Source organism: Chelonia mydas, chromosome 1 (assembly GCF_015237465.2).
Source record: "Chelonia mydas isolate rCheMyd1 chromosome 1, rCheMyd1.pri.v2, whole genome shotgun sequence".
In the NCBI taxonomy this organism is placed as follows: domain Eukaryota; kingdom Metazoa; phylum Chordata; order Testudines; family Cheloniidae; genus Chelonia; species Chelonia mydas.
In genome coordinates this window covers 57845596-57867817 of record NC_057849.1, presented here as the reverse complement: position 1 = coordinate 57867817, position 22222 = coordinate 57845596, and the positions used below count along the sequence as shown (strand labels likewise).

The 22222-nt window shown below is 40.7% G+C and overlaps 1 protein-coding gene across 3 annotated transcripts in view; it reads left to right on the top strand.

Annotated features, from left to right (window-relative positions):
- Positions 1 to 22222, top strand: part of RB1 (RB transcriptional corepressor 1) — a 167721-nt gene that overhangs the window by 70887 nt on the left and 74612 nt on the right. For all 3 annotated transcript variants that reach the window (XM_037893564.2, XM_037893558.2, XM_037893579.1), the window contains 5 exons: positions 1558 to 1674; positions 2441 to 2497; positions 2584 to 2615; positions 2698 to 2774; positions 2992 to 3194. In XM_037893564.2, coding sequence (XP_037749492.1) covers positions 1558 to 1674; positions 2441 to 2497; positions 2584 to 2615; positions 2698 to 2774; positions 2992 to 3194 — 486 coding nt within the window. The remainder of the gene's footprint in view (positions 1 to 1557; positions 1675 to 2440; positions 2498 to 2583; positions 2616 to 2697; positions 2775 to 2991; positions 3195 to 22222) is intronic.

The window sequence follows — 22222 nt, the reverse complement described above, 5'->3', positions numbered from 1 at the left end:
CATGCCATCAAACTAAGTTTTCTTTAATCATCTTAAGATCTGTTTCTTTATCTGGTGATGGTGGGTATTATTAGGATCGCTGCCTTAATAGCCCGATATTACATTGTTTTAATATAATTTAGTTGGAATGTGAGGATGTGACTTTCTGCTTCTGGGCTCATGGCTGCTGCTCTCCTAATATGGCTTCAGAAAAAGGACTCAGCCTTATACTTCCACACATCTTCGACTGTGCACTGGCACTGAAAAGATCAGAGCTGTCCCTTTTAGGATCCACCTAGCGCCAATAACAGCCTTCCATCATCCAGTGGAGGGGTACTCAGTGCTGTCACAGCCGACCACCAAAAGGTTCCTTAAGGGTATTGTAAACCTCTTCCCACAAGATCAGCCTCCTGCTCCCACATGGGACTTAAAATTAGTACTGAAAGGACAGACTAGGCCTCCCTCTGAACCAGTAGAATAGGGGAAATAGTGGCTCTGATTATACATTCCCCATATTCAGTATTCTTTGGGACAAAGTTACCCTCAGATAACATCCAAAATTTGTTCCCAAGGTAATCTTCCCGTTTCATATGAACCAGTCGATTCACCTTCCAACCTTCTGTCCCAAGCCTCACAGAGACAACAGAGAGGCTATATTACATACCCTAGATGTCAGAAGAGACTCTTCTACCTGAACAGGATGAAGGCCTTCAGGAAGGCCCCCAAACTTTTCTCCTCCATTGCAGAATGATCCAAGGATTTGGCAATATCAGCCCTAAGACTTTCCATGTGGGTCTTCAAATGTATCAGACAATGTTACAAAGTTTGCAATATGACCCCTCTGGATACTATTTGTATACATTCCACAAGGTCAAACTCCTCATCCATCGCCTTCTTCAAGAATGTCCCTATCTTAGAGATCTGTAGAGCAGCGACATGGGCGTCAGTCCACACTTTCACAGAACATTATGCAATCACTGGGGACTCCGCCTCTGATGCCACCTTCGGCTCCACAATGCTGTCATCTGTAACTGACCCGACTCTGAAGTCCCATTCCTCCAGAGGGGATACTGCTTGGGAGTCACCTATAGTGGAGCACCCATAGGGACACTACTCACTGCAGAAGGTAACTACTATTTTAACGATGGTTCTTCGAAATGTGTGTCCCTGTGGGTGCTCCACAACCCACCCTCCTCCCCTCTGCTTCAGAGTTTTTGTCAATCTGTGGTAGAGAAGGAACTGAGGGGGGGTTAACCCACACCCGCTGGCTAGCCTCGTGGCAGAGCACGAGGAGAGAGAGCGCGTGCATAGGCCTAACAGACACTGCTACTGAAGTTCTCCAATCAGCAGCACAGGGACACAAGCAGTCCTACACTGGAGCACATATGGGGATACACATCTTGAAGAATCACCGTTACTGCAGAAGGTGAGTAACTTCTTCCATAACCATACTGATGACCTAATTAATATAACGGTGTGCTACAAAACTGAAGTGGAAAAATATTCTTGGTTAACTTGTAAAAACATGTTTTTACATACCTAGTTAAACAAACTATCCTTTTTTCTAATATGTTTCAGAACTGTACAGTGAACCCTAAAGAAGGTATCCTGGCAAGAGTGGAAAATCTTGGGAACATCTTCAAAGAGAAATTTGCTGAAGCAGTTGGACAGGGATGTGCTGAAATTGGCTCACAGGCAACTAATATTTTGATTTCACATTATTCATTTGAATGCTATCAGCATTAGCTAATGCGAGACCAAATGTACTTACCAGCCTTTTACTGTGGAGATTGGGAGTGATAAAATATTTTCTCAACCTGGGAAACTGGGCATGTAACCTCTAGCAAGGCTTGAAGATGCTATTTGACAAACAAATCAGCAAACGTAGGAAGGTCTAGAAAGAAAACAATGCATACATTTAAAAATATTTTAAAATTAACGTTATTTTAACAAAGCATAGGAAAATTACCACAAAGTATTTTAACATAGTTGAAACTGTATATAGTTATCCATTATATAGTTATCCATTAATCTGCCCTCATGAATAGGATTGCTGAGCCTTTAAATGGACCTGGTGGCCTGTTTCCCATCCAGTCATCAGGCCACTTGTATTTCCCTACAGTGACTTGCATAGCAAGTTCACCTAACTTAAAAGCTCAATATCTTCCAGCTGTCAGCTCTGCTGTCTCATCTTGGCAACTGAAAATTGACCTCTGCAGTTTGACTTAAACATCTTCTTACATCTTCAGTCAGTCACGATCCCCAGTAATCCTTGGAGACCACCCTAGCCAACTTCGCTGGGACAAATCAGATTTTTTTTAAGTGGTCCCAGCATGCACATTCTTTCCAAAGGAAGAAAGTGTATTTTGGCTTTCTCACTGAAGTCTGATTCAACAGTCTTATATTATGGCTTGCATAATGTGAAATTTTGTGTAATGTTCTTGACTTTCTTCATTTTTAGAGATATAAGCTTGGTGTAAGGCTATACTACAGACAAATGGAATCCATGTTAAAGTCGGTAAGTTTAATGAGGATGCATTACTCTTCATACTTTACTCCATTTGAGCAGTATTTCATAACCTTGCGTCTGTTCATATATTTCAGGAGGAAGAGCGCCTGTCAGTTCACAATTTTAGGTATATGTTTCTAACGCATAATAGAAAACCATTATTGGTGTGCTAAGACTAGTATTAAGGCTTGCATATTTTTTTTTTCCAGCAAACTTCTGAACAATAATATCTTCCACACATCTCTTCTGGCCTGTGCTGTTGAGGTTGTTATGGCTACATATGGCAGTAAGTTGAATCTATAGATTTGCAAGATACTATTGCTGTTGTTTATTAGTAGTAATAGCTATATAGAATTCATTAAATTAGTAACTACATATGCACATTAAATTTAAGTATCTGGAACTGACAAACGGCAGTAAATCAGTAAATACAGAGGGAAAAATTGACAGGAGATCGTATCACTTTAATACTGAATAACTAGTTCTGGTCTTTTTTACTTCAGGGAATGCCTCACAAACTGATGGCACCAGTACTGAAACGGATTTGTCTTTTCCATGGATTCTCAATGTACTTGATTTAAAAGCCTTTGACTTCTACAAGGTGATTGAAAGCTTTATTAAAGCAGAACCAAGCTTGACAAGAGAGATGATAAAACATCTAGAACGCTGTGAACATCGAATTATGGAATCCCTTGCATGGCAATCAGTAAGTAATGTTTTAAAATAAGTAAAAATGTGTTTGTCCACTTCATGTGCCTATATAGAGAAAAGAAATTATACCCAACTCCATTAGATTATATATACAATTGTATTAAGAGTTATTAGTAATAAAATAAATCACAAAACCAAAATTAGCTTGGTTTATACAGGTCTTAAAAGATAAAAAAGAGAGGGCCAAATTATCACTGGTATAAATCAGTTTAGCTTGACTGACTTCAATGAACATATGCTGGTTTACAATCGTCTGAAGATCTGGCTCAGAATATTTTAAATGCACTACTCCCAAACTATACATAATATTTTGGTGCCAGTAAAAAACAGACAAAAAATAAAAGTATAACATTTATTAATTCATGTTTCTTTCTTTTTCTTGACACTTGTCGCTCCTATTCAGAGCAAGAGCCTTAGTACAGTACTTGGATATTATTGTTAGTGTTGCTGAATACTAAATTTCCTTGTTCCCTACACTTGGATCAGTTTAGATTTCTTGGTAGCTCTGTGCTGACCTGATCTTGAACAAACTGGTCAGTGGTAGTAAACTTGTGATATTTGGTACATGTTTCAGGCTTGTAATGAAGAGTCAGTTTAATATGTCAAGGGAAGAGGACCACCATGGAAGAGTCTGTTCACTGAAATGTTAATGTCTGGTGAACAACTTTGTGTAGCTTGTTTTAAATGAATCCTAAACCTGCAGCTCTTTCCTTTACAGTGTTGCAGAATTTGTCCCTTGCAAGGAATGTGATCCTTGGATATATAAGTGAAGGAGTATAGAGTAGAAGTAGGGAGGTGTTATTTCCACTCTATAAGAAATCAATGAAACCTGTACTGAAATATTGTATTACATTCTGATAACACTTCAAAAGGATGTTGAGAAACTGGAAGGTTTCAAAAAGAGCGAGATGAATGCTCTGAGGTCTTGAAAACCTGCATTACAGTGAGAGACTGAAGAAGCTTAATTTATTTAAGAGAGAGTTTTAAAAGATGTTGACTTGATCAGAGTCAGTAAGCACTTAGAGGGCTCTTCAGTCTATTAGACAAAAGCATGATAATGGCTAAAAGCTGAAGTCCGTAAAATTCAAATTAGAAATAAGGAACAAATTTCTAAATGATGGTGATTTGCCATTGGAACAGACTACTGAGGGAAATGTTGGATTCTCTGTCTCTTAGAGTCTTCAGATCAAGACTGGATACTTTTTTAGAAGATATGCTTTAACAGACTAGGTACCTTTAGTTTGCGCTAGCAGGGTCTGAATGGAGCAGTTAGAGCGCAACACATTAGAGCGATCTACAATCAAATCCCTGTAGTCTGGGCTGTGGTGCCATGTGACGAGCCATGAGTGAAATGTAATGGCCTGTGATGTACAGGTGGTCAGACTAGAAGATCCAGTGGTTAATCCCTTCTGGCCTTAAACTCCTTTGTGAGTTTTTGAACATCCAAAGTCTGAAAGATGAAGCTAGATAAATTCAGATTAGGACTATGATGCAAGTTTTTAGCAAATTAACAGTTGGAACAACTTCTCTAGAGGGGTGTTGTGGATTCTGACATTTGAAGTCTTTAGATCAGGGTTGGATGTTTTTCTAGAAGATATGCTCTAGCTCAACCAGAAGTTACTGCATCCGATGACGTGAGCTGTAGCTCATGAAAGCTTGTGTTCCAATAGATTTGTTAGTCTCTAAGGTGCCACAAGTACTCCTTTTCTTTTTGCGAATACAGACTAATACGGCTTCTACTCTGAAACCTGATTTGATACAGGAGTCACTTGGTGAAATTCTGTGAGCAGTATTATGCAGGAGGTGGTATATTAGTTTAGATGGAATAAAGCGGCTCAAAGAATCAAAGGTGTTAACAAACCCAATAACTGTCCAACATTAAACTAGTTTTTAAACAAGGTTTTGATGTACAAAGAGCTCAGCCTGCTTAGTATCATGGCGCAAATACCATTAAAAATCCTTTTAACCTTTTATGAAAGATTAAAAAAAAAGAAGCAGTTAAAGCATTTGAAATGTTAAGTATTAAATAAGGCTTTAATTTTAACTACATCCTTTTAACATTGTTCCTTTTCCCTGTAGCTCGAGAGAATTTGTGAATGAAAAATTCTCTTGTTTTGACAGTCTTTTAGACGGTATCAAAGATGTTAACTGTCCTTTTGAGGAAAAGATAGTTGAGGTGTACTGGGACTGCTGTTGATGTTGCTGTTAAAATCCAAGCTTATTTCCAAGAAGACAAAACAGACAAACACACACACAAAAGAGGAGAGAGAAGAATAGCAAGGACAGAAAATGCAGCTTCTGTCTCTGATGTTCACTCACTTGCAAGCTTGCTGCTGAAAAACACAGGCTCGCGCATGGTGTTATCAGCCACTCTGAGATCTGGCAAACTTGTACCAGTATTTGGCAGTTTAGGGCATTGTTTTTAGCTGTCTCTTTCTAGTCACAGGTTTACAGCAGTGTTGCAAAATATGCAGTCTTGGTTAGCTAAGCCAGACTCTTATTAGACAGAAGGAAAAAACAGAAGGATAGGAAAGAGAATAATTAAGGTGGGGAAGGAAGAGAACATACAAAAGGGAGGTGGAGGAGATAGTCTCACATCCAGGTGGTATTTGGCATTTAGCCAAAGCGGATGGAGGTGGCAGTGTCATCTGGCTCCTTCTCTCTGGCCCGGTGAGGTCAATACATTTTTCAGGATTAGAATGAAGAAGGTCCAGGGTCCCAGGAGACAGTGGGGATGGCAGTCATGATGGTAAAGCTTGTTCCTTCCCCTTCTTCTAGTTAACCAGCGCAGTGGTGGCCTCCATCCGTTCATCCATATTTTCTTATCAAAGTGTCTGTCTCTGTCTAGCTGGCTCTCTCTCTCTCTCTCTCTCTTTTTTTTTTAAAAGGACCCCAGAAAGGAGTGATGGGCAGGTTAGTCCATCCTCTTATTATTTTGTGCACTAATAGGCCTAATTTCCAACACCAGTTTGGGGTCATTTTTTTTTGGTTTTAAACTGTCTTGTTTGCCAGGCATAATCTTAACACAGTCGTTGAATTACATTAATGAGCCTTTTTGTTTGTACCAATTTAGTCTTTCTTTTTTGCACCTTTTCCCAGTGGCATTTGTTGTAGGTTACTGTGATATTTTATGAACTTTTATTCGCTTTTTACAGTTGAGCTCACAATTAGGGTAAATTGTAGACCCATTTATCACACCAGACGTTAAACTGAGTAATCACAATAGTTCCTTCTGACCTGAAAATCTATGAACCTTGTATATTTAAAACAAACAAACAAAAAAAACATGTCAGCTGAAGTGAGGAACAAAGAAATGGCTGACCTTTGAAGATGCTATTTGGGACTGAGGTTACCGAACATTGAGGAAAGTAATAATTTCATGAGTGATGTGCTAAAGATAAAAAATTCAGAAGTGCTGATCATTGGCTTAACTGTTTACATTGGAGATAATGATTACTATTAACCTCAATTGGAGCAAAGATAGGCAAGTTCTGAGTACTTTTGAAAAGGCTTCCCCTGCCCCCACACAAAGACCACACTTTCTTTTGTGATGAAAAATTTAGATCCAGTAGTTAACATTTTATACAGTACCAACCTGTGTTGTCAATTTTATAGCAAATACAAATTGTAGTCTTCCATTTTGTGTAATTTTTCCTTTAATTTAACTCTCAAATTTGTCTCTTGCCCCAAACTGACTGGAGTAGTCCAGGTGCAATTGCAATATCTGGAAAAGAGAACACTAGTCTACAATACTGTACACACAAGTCTGAACTTAGTTGCAATATACTAAAATTTAGTATGCAGCAAGTGTATGTTCTAACTATATATAATACCTTGACAGTTCTGTTCTTCGTAGGGATGTAAATAGTTTTAAAAGTTAACTGTTTAAACGATTAAAGTTATATTGTTTCAACGGTTAACTGATTAAAGGGAGTGGGGCTGGGTGAGGTGAGGGCTGGGGTCGGCTGGCCGGCCAGCAGCGGGCCGGGGCCCCGTGGGGCCATTGCGGGTGGGGCTGGGGCTGACTGGTGGGGGTAAACTGTTAAGGTTGGTTAACCGGTAAGCCTAATGCTTACCAGTTAACCCAGTAGTGAGCAGGGTAGTCCGCTGGCGCGCCACCAGACAGTTTGTTCGCATTTGCATGGCTGCCCGCAGCTCGCAGGGGCCATGGTTCGCCATTCCCAGCCTAGGAGCCGGACCTGCTGGCCACTTCCGGGATGCAGACTGTTCGGAGATAATTTTGGAAACCGTTAATATGGCTTCTTAATTCCTTATTAAGACGAAGGGATCACTGATATGCCCCACGATACTCCTTTTCTGAGGTTTGTTCATGCTACACTTCACTGACATATTTTTGACGTACATATAGATTGATTTCAATTTGACAAATGTGTTCAGACTGAATGGCATGAAGATTTTATTTTTATTTTGTATTTAGATTTGAACTAAGAAATACACCTATCCAAGACTCTAGGAGCCCTAACATATAATTAAATTAAATCTCAACAGCATTAAAATCAGTTCCATAGGTACCTGGCTGGCCAGCTGGGCCCTGTTCCCTTCTTCACATAGGAAACGCACTCTTAGCATTCTTCAGAGACCCTTTCAAACACATCTTTTGCATTGTGCCTGGAAAATCACCAAATTTGAGCTAAGTTCCAGAGTCTCAGAGCCCTGGCAAAGAGCATCCTGCCTGCTGCCCCCTTTCTGATAATGAGGGGGATCTAGCTTGAGTGTTTCTGCTTACCACAGCTGTAGCAGTATGGCACTCAGAGGCATTCTCACTGCACTGTTAAACACTTCAAAGTTTGATAAACCCATATTTGATCTGGCAAAAAATTACATGGATTTCTTTCCTCCTCACGTCCCAATAACTGAAAATGCATTTCCTTCTGGGAACAAGGGCTACCGGGTGATTTAGAGTAAGGGTTACTTTTGAGTCTGCAAAAAGAAAACGAAGGCACTGGCATTCTCTGCAGGTATGCGCAAGCATTCACGGTAGCATTTCCTGTCTCTAAACCTGCACTTTGTGCCTGCTTAGTCAGTGCTTATGGTCATGCAGATTATTGAAATCTGCATGATTTATTTGCTACAGGGTAGGGTTCCTGTAAACGCTAGTTCTCTGCTTGTTTGAGTACAGTAGGAGACTGGAATGGCATGCACATGTGATCTAAAACACTTTCAGCAAATTTTTAATCCATCAGACATGACAGAACTTTTTTTGGGAGAGAAAGTGGATAACTTGTGACTAATTGTGTATAGTGTTTAATTACAAACTTCCTTTAAATATGTTGTGTTTTTATTTTGATCCTTAATTATTTAGGAAAGTACAAAAAAAAAAGTTGTGTTTTGGCAGGTGTCATGAGTCAGGCTACAATTTAATCATGGGTATTTTTACTAAAAGTCATGGACAGGTCTCACAGACAATAAACAAAAATTCATGGCTCTTGATCTGTCCATAACTTGTACTATAAATACCCCCTGACTAAATCTTAGCTGGGGGCTTGCTGCCTTAGGAGGGGTTTGACGGGGAGCCCCTGGGACCACTGGTGAGCTGCGGCTGCTCCTGCCACCCCCGGGACTGCTGCTTAGCCGATCCCGGGAGCCAGCCACACCGGCCACTGCTTGGGCAGTTGTCGATCCCGGGAGCCAGCCACACCGGCCACTGCTTGGGCAGTCCCCGGGCCCAGCTGTGTGGGGCTGCCTGAGCAGTGGCCGGTGTGGCTGGCCCCGGGGCCACCTGAGCGGCTGGCTGCGGAACCGCTCCAGCCGCAGCCAGTGTGGCTGTCGGGACTGGCTGCTGCAGATGTCATGGAGGTTAGAACGGAAATACTTGTATACGACTTAATCGTAGTGATTGTATCCACTCCTGCTATCAGATAATTCTTTGAAAGGAATGTTTTTAACTATGTGTCAAAGTTAGTTAAAATCATCATATTTCCAGAAATCAGTCTTTGGTACTTAGTTGTTAAATATATTGCTAATTTTCAAAATCCAGGCTATGGAAACAGTCTTCAAGTTCAAATGAAACCCCATTGTTTCCCCAGGAAGTTTGACATGCATTAAGCCAGAGGTGTCAAGGTTTGTCTAGAATTTGTTCACATGGCAAAAACAAAATTGAGGAAAGCCTTCCAAACTGAAAAATTGCCTGCTCAAGAAAATGAATCATTAAGGTCCTGATTCAGCAAGGTCCTGATTCAGCAAGGTATTTGAGCAAGTTCCTAACTTCAAGCATGTGAGTAGGCCCACTGGCTTCAGTGGTGCCAGACAGAGGGTTAAAGTTAGGTACTTTCATGTAACTGTTCACCATTGTGAATAAGGGGTACATGATGTGGAACTAAACACTTTGATACTGGTCACATTGGGCCTAATCCAACTCCCAGAGAAATCAGCACGGTGCCCCAGGACAGGTAGGGGCTAGTTTGCCTTCGCGCTGCAGCACTGACGACCGGACTTTTAACGGCCCTGTTGGCAGTGCTCACCAGAGCCACCAGAGTCCCTTTTCGATTGTGTGTTCCAGTCAAAAACTGGAAACCTGGTCACCCTATTCTCAGAGCACAGCAATCCTCCCACACGCTACTGATTGAAGGATTAGACTTTAGTTGCTTTGAGGCCAACTGTGCAGGCCTCCAAAAGAGGAAAAAACTAATGTTAAAACCTCTAAAAATGACCTAATGTAGCTTTTTTTTTTCTGTGTCCCAAATTTAAAGTCTGATATGTTTGGCTTTTCAAGGGCTAGGAAGTGGGTGGTGGGTTCCATTGGGAACTTGGGAGTCTCCTCTTTCTAGTACTATAAAGCTCCTATTTCTGATTCTGTAGGGCAACAGTATTTAAAGCTATGGCATTTTTAGATACCGAAAACTTGTCACAAGCTCAGATCTAAATCTTGCCTGTTCTTGGCTTTTGAGTAAGTGTAATTTGTGAGAAAAAGGAAACATTTCTGTGGCATATGGATTTAAAATAAGAAAAAGTGGGTTCAGAGTTGTTCAGGTGTTTAAATATTTCAGTAGTATTGGGGAAACTGATTTGTGAGCAAGAGGTAGTGAGGTCAAAGGTGAGTGGTAAATATCATGCTACTGTGCAGTTCATTATCTGGGTATCGCCTCAACACAAGAGTCCTATGTATGTATACAGGTTGCAGAGTGGTAATCATGTTAGTCTGTGTCAGCAAAAACAACAAGGGTTCCTTGTGGCTGTAATATATATACTGCTTACTGTATTTTTCACTCCATGCATCTGATGAAGTGGGTTTTAGCCCCCGAAAGCTTATGCCCAGATACATTTGTTAGTCTCTAAGGTGCCACAAGGACTTCTCGTTGTTTTTGCTGTGTGAGAGAGAGCAATTATGCATGTCACTAGAAGCTCTCTTCAGAAGGGTGGATAACTTGAAAGATATAGTTCAGACCTGTAAACATTTTTTTTTTTTTAAATACTTTGCAAAAGCAGTACAAGCCATGTGACTTGTGGTTTGTCATAAAGAGCACACTATGTTAAATGCTAGTTTATTCTTAATTTTAAACCACTTGAATTGCCTTTTCAGTTCAAATCAGCCACACAGGAAACAGATCAATTTCCTTACTCTCATGTTAGAGACACGCTTAAATAATGTGTGAAGTGTTAGATTGTACTGATTATTCAAAACTTGATGTGACGGAAAATTTAATATCTTTATTTGAGCCAAGCATCATTATTAAATCATTATGCATGTGAAACTACCATAAATGTTAATGGAAGTTTCACAGGAGCGTTACATGATGGGAAATAGATTTCATGAACTAGAAAGAGGGTCAGTGGGGCTTACTAATGTTGGTTTACATACGTAAACTTAAAGAAACGAATGCGTATTTCATTAATAACCCTTTAAGCTGTGCATTAGCTAACCTCAGTAACCACATGGTTTTATTACGGTTATACTAGTCCTTTCCCTCCACTGAAGTCAGTGGGTTTCACTACTGTAAAACTGGTGTGTAAGGATAATTGAGCACAAATGTGAACAAGCTTTTCCAGAAGTCAGTGTAATGGCTACCAAGAAAGCAATCTTCTCTTAAACAGCTTTGTAGTGGTTAATTTTTTTTTTAATCCAAAGAAAATGGAACCTCAGGAGTCTGAAATATTTCTTTGTGTGTGCTGAAAGCAGAAATTTCTTTAGTAGAGGTACAATGTACCCTGATACTACGAAAAAAACTTGAGTGAAAGTAAACTATTACAGATTAGGTAACAGTAGACGGTTTTAAAAATAATAGAAAAAGTTTTACAAATACTTCATCTTTTAGATTCCATAATTTACAGTGTAACTCTGCTTAGTTCCTAGTTCACTGAATAGCCAAACCTAGTCAGTAGCTGGCTTTCTTTCGCTATTTATAGTAAATTGTCCTACTTTATGCTGGCTTTTTTTGGTTCTGGCTTTTTATTCCTTCCATTGCCTACTTTTGAAAATTGATTCATAATGTGCAATTTCAGACAGGAGTCTGGTAAAATTTAATTTTTGGTGACAAACTGGGTACAGAATAACTAAACAAACTTCAGATGATGAAACTAACTTCCAGAGATGCACAATTAAAGGCATCTTGCAGAATTTTACTGTCTGATCTTTCTCATGTTTTTCAAGCAGTGTAAAAAAGTTTAAATTAGAGTCTTGTTCCCGTCTTATTGGGAGATGATACCCTGTTATACACCAGTCTCATGACTGGTCCTAGTAAAAGTGTTTATCACTTTCACAATTGTCTGATTTAGCAATCTGTAATTAGGAAGGAGATCACACTTTTGTAGGTCATCTCCTGTGTGAACATCAGAGGGTAGCCTGCCAGAAGAGAGGAGTGAAAAGCTTTCAGGGACTCCTTCAGAACTAACAGTTTTGAAAAGGTGTCCTGCTCTACATTGGTTCATTCATGATGAGAATATTTTCCCTCCTCTGTTTATTTATATCCTTACCAGAGCACCAAGTGATCCCCTTGTTGTACTTACTTGAAACCCCTCCTATGTTGAGACCATGATCCTGCCAGATGCAGACTGTTTGGAGATAATTTTGGAAACCGTTAATATGGCTTCTTAATTCCTTATTAAGACAGGGGTCACTGATATACCCCACGATACTCCTTTTCTAAAGTATGTTCATTCTACACTTCACTGACATATTTTTGACTTATGTATAGATTGATTTCAGTTTGATAAATATGTTCAGAATGAATGGCATGAAGAATTTTTTATTTTGTATTTAGATTTGAACTAAGAAATACACCTATCCAAGACTCTAGGAGCCCTAACATATAATTAAATTAAATCTCAACAGCATTAAAATCAGTTCCATAGGTACCTGGCTGGCCAGCTGGGCCCTGTTCCCTTCTTCACGTAGGAAACGCACTCTTAGCATTCTTCAGAGACCCTTTCAAACACATCTTTTGCATTGTGCCTGGAAAATCACCAAATTTGAGCTAAGTTCCAGAGTCTCAGAGCCCTGGCAAAGAGCATCCTGCCTGCTGCCCCCTTTCTGATAATGAGGGGGATCTAGCTTGAGTGTTTCTGCTTACCACAGCTGTAGCAGTATGGCACTCAGAGAGGCATTCTCACTGCACTGTTAAACACTTCAAAGTTTGATAAAACCCATATTTGATCTGGCATAAAAATTACATGGATTTCTTTCCTCCTCACGTCCTAATAACTGAAAATGCATTTCCTTCTAGCCGATCCGGGGAGCAAGCCACACTGGCCACTGCTTGGGCAATCCCCAGCCCACCCGTGTAGGGCTGCCTGAGCAGTGGCTGGTGCGGCCGCTTTGGCGGCTGGCTGCAGAGCTGCTCCTGCAGCGGCCAGTGTGGCTGTCGAGACCAGTTGCTTGGGTGGCCCTGGGGTCAGCCACACTGGCTGTTGCAGATGTCGCAGATGTTGCGGAAAGTCACGGAATCCATGACTTCTGTGGCAGACACGGAGCCCTAGTTATGAGTCAAGTAAAATTTGCACAGGATAGGGTTGGTTTACTAGAATATTGTTCTTATGGGTATGAGTACCCTTACCAGATCTCTAACTTCTTCCATGCAGCTATGCCTAGAACCCCCTCCATGAGCTCTTGTGCTATGTCTTTTCTTTCCCCTCCTTCAAATCACACACTTCTTTCTATAACTTCTGATAAACGTATAGTGATTGCAGTCTGTGTATACACCCGATATTCCATTAAAACAGTTTAATTGAAGTGCAGTGCTCTTTTTACAGAGCCTACTACATATTAATGTAATAGTGAATATTTGCTGGCGCATTTAAGACAGCTAAATATACATTTAAACTAGGTTTGTAGTTAACTGCCTCATCCTTTTAAAAGAAGGCTGTACTGTGAGTAAAATGTAATTGAATAGTAAATTGCTGCTGAATACATTATTAAAATACCCCCGAGAGAAAAGAATTTCTTCACTGAGTATATACTCGACCGGTATGTGAATGAAACCAATTTAAGCACACATGCGTATATCAGTATTTTCGGATTATAGTAAGGTGAAGGAAAAAAATTATATGAAATAGTATGTAATTTTAAAGACCATGGTAATGGAAGAAGGAGCAGAGTTAAGGTTGTTTTTGCAACCTTAACATTATTGCTTTCAGACTTTCCTGTGTGCTAACTATACAACTGAAATGTTCTGAATATTATTTTTCTTAAAATAACCCAATAGCTGAAAGTTTTGAAAGGTTATTAGCAACTGAAAACATAGTTCGAATGGAAATACTTGTATATAATCTTAAATGTAGTGATTGCATCCACTTCTTCTATCAGATAATTCATTGAAAGGAATGTTTTTAACAATTAAAAATAGGTCATGAATTGGTCATGCTTATGTTAACATAACATTCATATATTGCAGTAATGAATCATCTCAGCCCAACCCTATTAAAAGGTGCAGCCATCATGATATAATTTTGATTCAAGTACAAACACAACCAGAAATGAGTACTGAATAGCCATCAGCAACTGTGCAGTGCAGCACTTCATAATGTATGATGATTGTTCAGTTTTTCACCTAATTGTACCGCTTTTTGTATGCACAAGTTCAGAATTCATCATTTTCTCTGAATAAAAGAATTTCAGCTAGTCATGGAAAGACAAATTAAGGCGTTTGTTAGCATGATAAAATTCATCGGTAACAATAAGTGCTGTCCGATTTCCTTTATGCTACTTCTGGGAAACATTTCTGACTGAACTCGCTTCTGATTTTTAACCTAACTCTTCCTCTTAAAGAGATTTTTTTAATAAAATAATCTGCAGTACAAACATTAAAACTGAGAATTTTAAGAATTTACTTTTTATTGTGGTCTGTGCATTTACTATTTTATGTTTCTCCCAGCTTGTAAAATAGACATGAAAAAGCTTAATGTTAATTTCTGGTCTGTTTTCTGGTCAGTTTCAGCTTTTTATATACTACCACAAATTTTGAAATATCTGGTCTGCAGATGCTTTCGGGGAATGTTTTTAAAGTTGCTACTGGAATTATTTTTTAAATTTCTTAGAAACAAATTTGTTGCTCTTAAGTCTTGTAAAAGTTTGGTTTTTCAAAGCCTGAATTTTGACGAAGGACTTGTCTACACTGGCAAGTTTCTGCGCAGTAAAGCAGCTTTTTGCTCTCCAACTGCAGATGTGTACACACTGCCAAGCCACTTTGTGCACAGAAACTCCTCAGTTGCAGCACAGGCTATTTGCACAGAGGCTCCAGTGCTCTATTGCCAGTGTGAACACTTGATTGCTTTCTGCCCTGTAATTGGCCTCCGGAGCTGTCCCATAATGCCTCAAGCGACTGCTCTGCTCATTGTTTTGAACTCTGCTCACCTGGAGACATGCGACCCTCCCCTTTCAAAGCACCTTTTCTAACTGCCATTGTGTGCTGTGCTGATCTGCTCTGGGACACAAAGCAAACCATTAATATGGAATGCTCATGCTGTTGAACACACAAAGAGAGAGTGTGATTGTGATTGCTGTGCAGAGAGCCCAGGGAGAGAGGTGGGGGCTGATGTTGGGGTTTCCCCCGCCTCAGAACTGGTTGCTTCCTGCCGCTGCGTGAACTTACAAGACAGCCAGCGTGCTGACACACTCTGTCCCCCAAAACATACTCTCTCTCTTCCCCCGCCCAGTACACACACACACCCTCTCTCTCTCTCTCACTCACTCACCAGTTGAAAAGTAGCTAGCAATGTAGTAGGCTGCCCATGGAACAATGGGATTGGGAAACCTGCATCATGTGACACTGTGCCGTCCCCATGAGGTACTGCAAACCTTTCCCAAAGCACCCTGTGGCCAGTTGCATAGTGGGATAGCTACCACAATGCACTGCTGTCTTTGCCGTTGCAAGAGCTGCTAATGTGGATGCACTCCAGCGTCCCAAGGAGCACAGTGTGGACACGCAACAGCGGTTTAATTCCAGCGTTTTAATAAAAGTGGTATAACTTGTGGCACAGAAACTTGCCAGTGTAGACATAATCACATCAAACTTAGGGTATCTCTTTAAATATGAAAGTCAAATAACACCTGGACCACATTCTATTGTGTGATATCAGTGCAGCTCCTCTGGGTGAAATTATGCTCAATTACACAAGTTATGTAATGTAACTGTTAAATCCAGTGGAGTTATGCAGGGTTTATTAACAGTTTCACCTGATAGATCTGAACCACAGCCCCAAATAACTGTCAGAGGTTATATGACACTCACTGTTTATTGGTGCATTGTGATTTGAGCCATTTTGTGCTTTACTTTCCTGTGGAAGTCAAAAGAAATTCCCACTAGTCAGCAAGGCAGGAGTCCAAATTAACTTTTTTTTTAGTATGCTCTTTATTCAGCCATATTCATTCTTTTCTAGCATTCAAGGTGATAGCTGGTCACAATTTCCAGAGGAAATTTCACCATTTTGAAATTTGGTCTGTTCTGATTCAGAATGGAAACAGGTTTCAGAGTAACAGCCGTCTTAGTCTGTATTCGCAAAAAGAAAAGGAGTACTTGTGGCACCTTAGAGACTAACCAATTTATTTGAGCATGAGCTTTCGTGAGCTACAGCTCACTTCATCGGATGCATCCGATGAAGTGAGCTGTAGCTCACGAAAGCTCATGCTCAAATAAATTGGTTAGTCTCTAGAATGGAAACAGATATTTTCAGAATTTCCTGCAAATGGAACTTTTGTAAAATTTTCATTTTGAAAACACCGAAACGTTCTCTAAAACAGTGTGTTCCCCAGGTTCCCTAGCAGCTCCTGAGTGGAATAACAGCAGTGAAACTGACAAGAACTATTTGCATTGTTGTTGCCATGTTGGTCGCAGGGAATTCGAGAGACCAGGTCTGAAGTAGACCAGCTCTGTGTAGCTCAAAAGCTTGGCTCTTACATTAACAGAAACTGATCCAGTAAAAGATACTACCTCACGCACCATGTCTCTGACAAGAATAATATCAGTTTCAGTCAGCAGCTGCCAGAGTTTTCAGGGTCCTTAGCTTCGGGACAGCTTGGTGACCCCACATCTTCCAGATTCCTGGGCCAGCCAGCTTACTGAACTGCTTAACTGACAGGCCAGCTGGCTCCCCAGGCTGCAGGAGTTGCCCCAGAAGTCTGATGCCCTGGGCTCCCAACTCCACATCAGTCCTTTTGGTGGGCTGCTGAGGAGTTGAGCAGGTGAGCTCGCAGGCAAGTTTCGAATGTGGCCTGTGTTCAACTGGAAGGTTAGTCAAAATTGGCATGTTTCCGCAAAATATTTAGCTTTCAGTAAATTCGCAGTTCCCAATGGAAAACCATTGTCAGAAAATTTCTGACAAGCTCTATTCAGTGGGAATGCAGTACCTGATTGTCCAACTGAAATGTTACTGCTTGTTGCTTGAATTTGGGTTTCCTTCTTGATGAGTATTTTCTTTCTTTCCCTGGGTACACAGATATGTAATGCCATAGTCATAAAGTGCATGTGTTGAAAAATTTGTAGACCACACAGTGGCATTGCTGTGTTTACTCTATTAAGTGAATAACTAATGGTATTTCATGTATAGGCATGATTGTTTCAATGTATGTTGTGGTAACCTTTGGATAATTGTTTTGAAATTGCTTATATTTTTTCGTTCTTGGTTATATGAATTACTTATCCTTTTTGTGCCAATTAAGCTTATAAATATATAGTTAAAAATACCAAATGTTTTATTATTTTAAAATATTGTGTTAGTGCCCAGAGGCCCCCAGTTAGGGATCAGGACCCCATTATGGTAGGCTCTCTATATACATTGTTTCTAATCATTTATTACACATGGAAAGTAATCATAACCACAAATTTTCAGTGTTTATTTCAGCTATTCATTTTTTTCTCCCTTCCTCCATCCCCCACTCTGAATAGCTTGAACACCACTTGGTATTTCCTGTAGCTTCCCTCACATGTCTGATCCGAAGGAAGAGAGACTACAATTCCTACCCCACCCATGTAAATATCAGCAGTGTTAACAGCATATGAAACTTTGATCTGTTTTTTTTTTTTTTAAAGCTTACAGTAGGCATGTCTGTGGGCTGATACCAACAAAATTCAGTACTGTGGTTGCTCACAATACTCTGAAAATTGTGTAGTTCCATCACAATATAATTCCTTTGTACAATACCAGGGAAGCTTTAAAGGAACACTTAAATTATATTTGAGAGGAAAACAAAAATCCTGTTGTGCTGAACGAACATTTAATCAGCTGCTTTAGGAGGATATTAAATTTAGAACCAGCATTTATTGATACCCATAATATACATTAAACGTAAAGTATTATGGGCTAAATTGAGCCTTTAGATTCCTCCCTGAATATGGGGCAGTGTATAGTTGGGTTACCCAGTCTGGAAAATAATTCTGGAGTAGGACACATTCCACTGAGGAGAATTTGCTGCATCATAATTTTAAAAGATGCATCATAATAAAAGATGCAGCATATTTCCCCCCTTTGTGTCCAGCCACCCCCATTGTTTGCTACTTTAAACTATTTCAGCTAACAGAATTCTTATTCTCTTTTGTTTTTATAACTTTAAGAAACGAAAATTTCAACAATTTGCATTAGATTTACGTGTAAGTAAAGTGTCCTCCTTAAATAAATATTTCTAAACAAAAATCCCTGTGTACGATGGTAGATCCGTTGTTCCCCCCTTTCAGTGGAGGAGAGTCAGAGTGTAAAATTTTATTTGTGAAAGTCCACTTATCATCATCCCACACTGGTAATGGTTATTAAACTAAATCTTGCATTTCTAAATGTTACAAAATGAAAAGTAGTTTAAAAAAACAAAAAATCCTTCTGACCACAATAAACAGACATTCTGAACAGCTTTGAGCCATATAATCAAAGCTGTTCCTCATCTTCAGATGTTAGAGTGGAGAGGCTTCCACACTCGGTCTTTGCCACCATTACTCTCTTTTTATTGCGAAGCCCCGCTACGCTGGAATAACAAGGTCTACAACATACTGCTGTTACAGCTAGCAGATCTGCACTGCAGTCACTGTTTTCTTCGTTTTTAGAAAAATAAAGCATCACAACTGCAGTACTTGTTATAGCTGAAGGTACTTACAATTTAAGGCAAACAAAATTCATTGTTTACTGCAGGATCACAGGAGCTGTGGCTCTTCATATTTCAGTAACTCTCAACACACTCACGGGCCTGGAATTGCTCACTCTTTTTGGTGTAAATTTAGAGCCGTGGATCTCAACCTGCAGCCCAATCAGCACACAGCTGCAGCCCATGTGACATCCTTGGGGCCAGACAAGTAGTATTGGATGCAGCCCACAATGGTAAATAGGTTGAGAACCACTGATCTAGAGTAATAGATACTTTTACGTTAGGAAAAGAGTCCCTGCCAAAAGCAAACAAAATACTGTAAGGTATGGATCCAGTAGGCTCATTGTTGCATTTTTTCCACTGGAGGATAGCAACTGCTGCATGTGAAATGGAGTTAGCATTGTATTCCCAAGAGAGTGGAGGTAATTATCAGAGACTGCTGTGACTCGAATTTACCAGGAAGGAATTTTTTTATTCAGACTTAGCAGTTCATTGTAAAAAGAGAAATTAAAATTAAGAGTTTGTGGAAAAGGGTGCCTTTAAAGAACTCGTTCTTCATGTAAAACTTTGGAAAGTATACTCTAGAAGTCTCTCTTCTCTGTTAGTTGTGGCAGAGTGTGATGGGGATGGGCTGGTCCACTCACCGTTAGGTATGGTGCCTTTTCCTCGCCGTTCTGGGGAATAGCCCCTTCCCTCAGTTACACACCATCTCTCTGCCTCTCTCTGGATCTGAAGCCCCTCTCTTGCTCCGGGAGCTGCTGCGGCCTTTTCATGACTGAGCCTTCCAGCCAGGTCACACTGTTCCTCTTCTGGGGTAACAAAATCTTCCTTCAGCAGTCCCAGGCAGTCTTTCGATTCACTGCCTCATAGTACCACTCCCTCAGTGGCTGGCAGGGGAACCCAGGCCTGCCCTCTACTCCAGGGTCTGGCTCATGGACCCTCTAGCCAGCAGTCAAGGTCTGTTCCCTTCTAGACCTTACTGCTTTTCCCTGAGCCCTGTCCTACATACTTGGCCTCCTCCCTCTCTGGACTGGCCAGCCCAAGTGCACCTCTCCTTCTCCCAGGGAGTGTCTGTAGACTTTCCCAGCAGTCCCCTTTTGCGCTCAGCTCCTGGGCTTTCTGCAGGCCCTTCCACCTGAGCCTGCTTCCAATCAGTTCCCTGCTCCCTTGCTTTTTCTCCAGGTGCAGCCTATGGAGTTAATTGGTTCACCTGGCCATCTTAACCCCTTCCAGTCCTGTATGTGGTGGTCACGCCATGACAGAGATTTTCATGTTCAGAGTACTTAACATATCTAATCCACCTCATGGCTGTGTGAGGTGTGTAGATGCATATCAGAGCTGGCCAGAAAATGTTTTTTTTGTTTTTCCCCTATGTAAAATTAAAAACCATTCAGGTTTTGGCTTTTGAGTTTTCCAACAACAAAAATCAAATCTTTGAGTAAAGCAGATATTTTCTGCAGAATATTTTATTTGGGCAAAAACTCAATTTTCTGTCACAGTTCTGATGGAAATTTTTTGACCTGTTCTATCATAGAATCATAGAATATCAGGGTTGGAAGGGACCCCAGAAGGTCATCTAGTCCAACCCCCTGCTCGAAGCAGGACCAATTCCCAGTTAAATCATCCCAGCCAGGGCTTTGTCAAGCCTGACCTTAAAAACCTCTAAGGAAGGAGATTCTACCACCTCCCTAGGTAACGCATTCCAGTGTTTCACCACCCTCTTAGTGAAAAAGTTTTTCCTAATATCCAATCTAAACCTCCCCCATTGCAACTTGAGACCATTACTCCTGGTTCTGTCATCTGCTACCATTGAGAACAGTCTAGAGCCATCCTCTTTGGAACCCCCTTTCAGGTACTTGAAAGCAGCTATCAAATCCCTCCTCATTCTTCTCTTCTGCAGACTAAACAATCCCAGCTCCCTCAGCCTCTCCTCATAAGTCATGTGCTCTAGACCCCTAATCATTTTTGTTGCCCTTCGCTGGACTCTCTCCAATTTCTCCACGTCCTTCTTGTAGTGTGGGGCCCAAAACTGGACACAGTACTCCAGATGAGGCCTCACCAGTGTCGAATAGAGGGGAACGATCACGTCCCTCGATCTGCTGGCTATGCCCCTACTTATACATCCCAAAATGCCATTGGCCTTCTTGGCAACAAGGGCACACTGCTGACTCATATCCAGCTTCTCGTCCACTGTCACCCCTAGGTCCTTTTCCGCAGAACTGCTGCCTAGCCATTCGGTCCCTAGTCTGTAGCGGTGCATTGGATTCTTCCATCCTAAGTGCAGGACCCTGCACTTATCCTTATTGAACCTCATCAGATTTCTTTTGGCCCAATCCTCCAATTTGTCTAGGTCCCTCTGTATCCTATCCCTCCCCTCCAGTGTATCTACCACTCCTCCCAGTTTAGTATCATCCGCAAATTTGCTGAGAGTGCAATCCACACCATCCTCCAGATCATTTATGAAGATATTGAACAAAACCGGCCCCAGGACCGACCCCTGGGGCACTCCACTTGACACCGGCTGCCAACTAGACATGGAGCCATTGATCACTACCCGTTGAGCCCGACAATCTAGCCAGCTTTCTACCCACCTTATAGTGCATTCATCCAGCCCATACTTCCTTAACTTGCTGACAAGAATACTGTGGGAGACCGTGTCAAAAGCTTTGCTAAAGTCAAGAAACAATACATCCACTGCTTTCCCTTCATCCACAGAACCAGTAATCTCATCATAAAAGGCGATTAGATTAGTCAGGCATGACCTTCCCTTGGTGAATCCATGCTGACTGTTCCTGATCACTTTCCTCTCATGTAAGTGCTTCAGGATTGATTCTTTGAGGACCTGCTCCATGATTTTTCCAGGGACTGAGGTGAGGCTGACTGGCCTGTAGTTCCCAGGATCCTCCTTCTTCCCTTTTTTAAAGATTGGCACTACATTAGCCTTTTTCCAGTCATCCGGGACTTCCCCCGTTCGCCACGAGTTTTCAAAGATAAACTCTATAAATCCCCATAATAGAAGGGGAACTGCAAAAAAAAAAAAAAAAAAAAAGGTGAAATTACTAGTTTGAAGCCACAGAGGGTTTCAGTGTCAAAGCATGGATTAGAATTCTGAACTTCCTCATCTGAGATCTAAATAATATATACTTTATCTATATCTATACACACGCAATACTTTCTTTATTACTATTCTCATTCTTACAATACCTAGAAAGCTAACGTCTCTTCCTTGCGAAATGACTGTGGAGTCTAATATTATTTTCTTAAAGTTTAAATTATGGCCAGAGCTAAAGATTTTCTTGCCATTGTGAAGCACGTGTAACAAAAATGAATATTTTCTTGTTTCTAGTCCAATGCACAGATTTTTAAGACAATCAAGTAAAGGCATTGACATGAAGTTAAAGTGACTGTAAGCTTACTAGGGTAGACATGGCCTAAATCTCTGCTTAGGTGTCTAAATTTTAACGATTGCTGAGCACTCACAAATGGGAGCTGCAGGTGCTCAG